Source organism: Orycteropus afer, unplaced genomic scaffold, assembly GCF_000298275.1.
Source record: "Orycteropus afer afer isolate SDZICR_OR568_19922 unplaced genomic scaffold, OryAfe1.0 scaffold00149, whole genome shotgun sequence".
NCBI classification, from domain to species: Eukaryota; Metazoa; Chordata; class Mammalia; order Tubulidentata; family Orycteropodidae; genus Orycteropus; species Orycteropus afer.
Genome location: NW_006921736.1, coordinates 3,864,443 through 3,866,959, shown reverse-complemented (window position 1 = coordinate 3,866,959; position 2,517 = coordinate 3,864,443). Strand labels below are relative to the sequence as shown.

At 38.0% G+C, this 2,517-nt stretch overlaps 1 protein-coding gene across 1 annotated transcript in view; it reads left to right on the top strand.

Moving 5' to 3' along the window:
* Positions 1-288: 288 nt before the first annotated feature.
* Positions 289-2,517, top strand: part of LMOD3 (leiomodin 3) — a 13,607-nt gene continuing 11,378 nt past the window's right edge. The window contains exon 1 of the mRNA XM_007946063.2: positions 289-582. Within this exon, the coding sequence (XP_007944254.1) occupies positions 289-582 (294 nt within the window). The remainder of the gene's footprint in view (positions 583-2,517) is intronic.

Below are 2,517 nucleotides of genomic sequence, written 5' to 3'. Positions count from 1 at the left end.
TGTAGACCTGTTGCTCGCTAGTGAACATAAGCAGCTGTACTGAAATGTCAGATGGATTTGCACAGCTGACTCAAGTTGCCGAAAAGAGAGCAGCATAGTTGTTCCATAAACTGACCCTCTCCAGCCAAGCACTGCTTAATATAGACCCAGCAGGAGCTTAGCCGCAGTCACTCCTAGCTGGTCAGCAAGCACCATTGAGGTTCTTGGACAAAAATTATCTCAGGTGGTGTTGACTTGGGACACTATCATTTTTGATTATTTTTTCTTTTCTCATAGAAAAAAAAAATCATGTCAGAGCACAGCAAGAACTCAGACCAAGAGGAACTCTTGGATGAGGAGATTGATGAAGATGAGATCTTGGCCAATTTGTCCCCCGAAGAGCTTAAAGAACTACAATCTGAAATGGAAGTCATGGCGCCTGACCCCAGGCTTCCCGTGGGAATGATCCAGAAAGATCAAACTGACAAGCCACCAACAGGAAACTTTGATCATAAATCTCTTGTTGATTATATGTATTGGCAAAAGGCATCCAGGCGCATGCTGGAAGATGAACGTGTTCCTGTCACCTTTGTACCTTGCGAGGTAATCAGGATTTTCTGTACAACAGAGAAATGGCGGCCAGGGGCAGGGTTGCCAGGTGTCCATGTTATGGTTGTGATTACTCAATACTCCACATTTTCTTTTTTGTTCTTACCATATATATGTGTGTTAAAATGTAATATGTAGTCCTACTCCAGATTTGAACTTTTTTAAATACTTATATGGTATAGTTGTGAGGGAAAAGTTGATCATGTCTTGAAAATGTCTCTTTAAAACATTTCTGTGGGGTTTGCTGTGCAAGAGAACTTGTATTCTGTAGCCCTGACACTTAGTGCTTTAATCTGTCACCCAGACACAATTGTCCTTAACTCTTTTTTTTTGACGCACAGGCCCTTTGAGAAGCTGATGAGTGTCCTGTGCCCTGGTCCTTCTGGCACATCCGTATAACCACAAGGTTTCACATGATTACACAGGTTTCACAGTCCCCTTGAAGTACAGCCACACCCCCAGTGATTAAATCAAATCAAACCAAAAATTCCTGATATTCCCACAGTGCATTGGATATCAGTGACACCTTTTAGAAACTGAGTACTGTTAGGTTTTTAAGATAATTCTTTATTGAATATTTCTTAAAATAATACTGTGTTTTCAGTGAAAGTTTACACAGCAAATTAAGTTCCCACCTTGATTTTTTAATCCAAAAACAAGAACTGTGTTCTAATCTATGAACTTATTGTACATTGTTATTATATTTTTTTCATGCTTCACTTAAAAATGACTTAACAAAAGAATATGCAGATCTCCTTAGATAAAGTATCTTTCAGTTATGCCTGCTGATACAAATATCTTCTCACATGACTATCAGGTGGGCTGGAATTAAGGGAAGTTGTAAGCTGATTTCATGGCCAGAAAAGTTTAAACATTTATTGAGCTCAAAAAAATAAACTGCTAGCATGATCAGATATAATTTGCAAACATTTTAAAATAGGAAGGCAATAGGTTAAAAGCAAATTCTATATGAAAGTGAACTTTACAAAAGAAACGGATTGGATACTTTTAACATTATTTTTTTTCTTCCTCAGTATAATTTAAATGGTTTCGTGATTGGCTGCCCCTGCTGGGCTAGAGAAGAAATGTAGCAGGGGAGGCTTTAGGTGGTTATGGTGACGTGTTGTCAGCTGACAAATCCAACATAGAATAGGTTCTGAGCAAAAAGATCAGGTTATTGCTCGGATTAGCCTGAGTCTCAGATTGCTACACCAACTTTCAAAATGATGCCTATGAGGTACACTTGTTGTAAAGTGTGCTGATTGATGGGGAAGAATCCAATACAGAGTCTTCATAAAAGATTGTCTTCGCAAACGAAGCAATTGTTTGTTTTGTTTTTTTCTAAGCAATTGCATCTCTCTGTATAGTCCCATTTCCTTTTGTGGGTGGATCTGTCCCCCTAGAGGCCTCCCTTTAAATTAAACTGCACTAGTGAACTTGCCTCTTGAGTAGCCAGAGCAGTTTTCACAGACCTGAGGAAACAAGAGTAAAAGTTGAGGTTTCTGGTAAATTCCAAAATAGCAAACTACTCTCATTTTCCCCACAACATATTATGTTTCCAGGAAATTTTGACATACATGTTCCACTAGCTTAGCAGGCATTTTAGGAACATAAATTTTAGTTAATGCAATAAGGAAATTATTGTGTAATCCAGGGCTGTTTAGTACAAAGATGCCTATTCAGGTATATACAAAACAAAGACTTCAGTGTATTGATAGACAGCTCTAAAATTTTCAAAACAAAACATTTTTTTTTTATATTTTTATTTTGATTTGGGTGAAGATTTACAGAGTAAATTCACTTTCCATACAGCAGTTCACATAATATAGTTTGTCTCATGTCATTGACCAAAATTTATAATGCAACAGCTCCCCTCCCACTTCCTCTCCATAGTTACCTCTTCCCAGTGTCCATCCCTCCATACTCTTC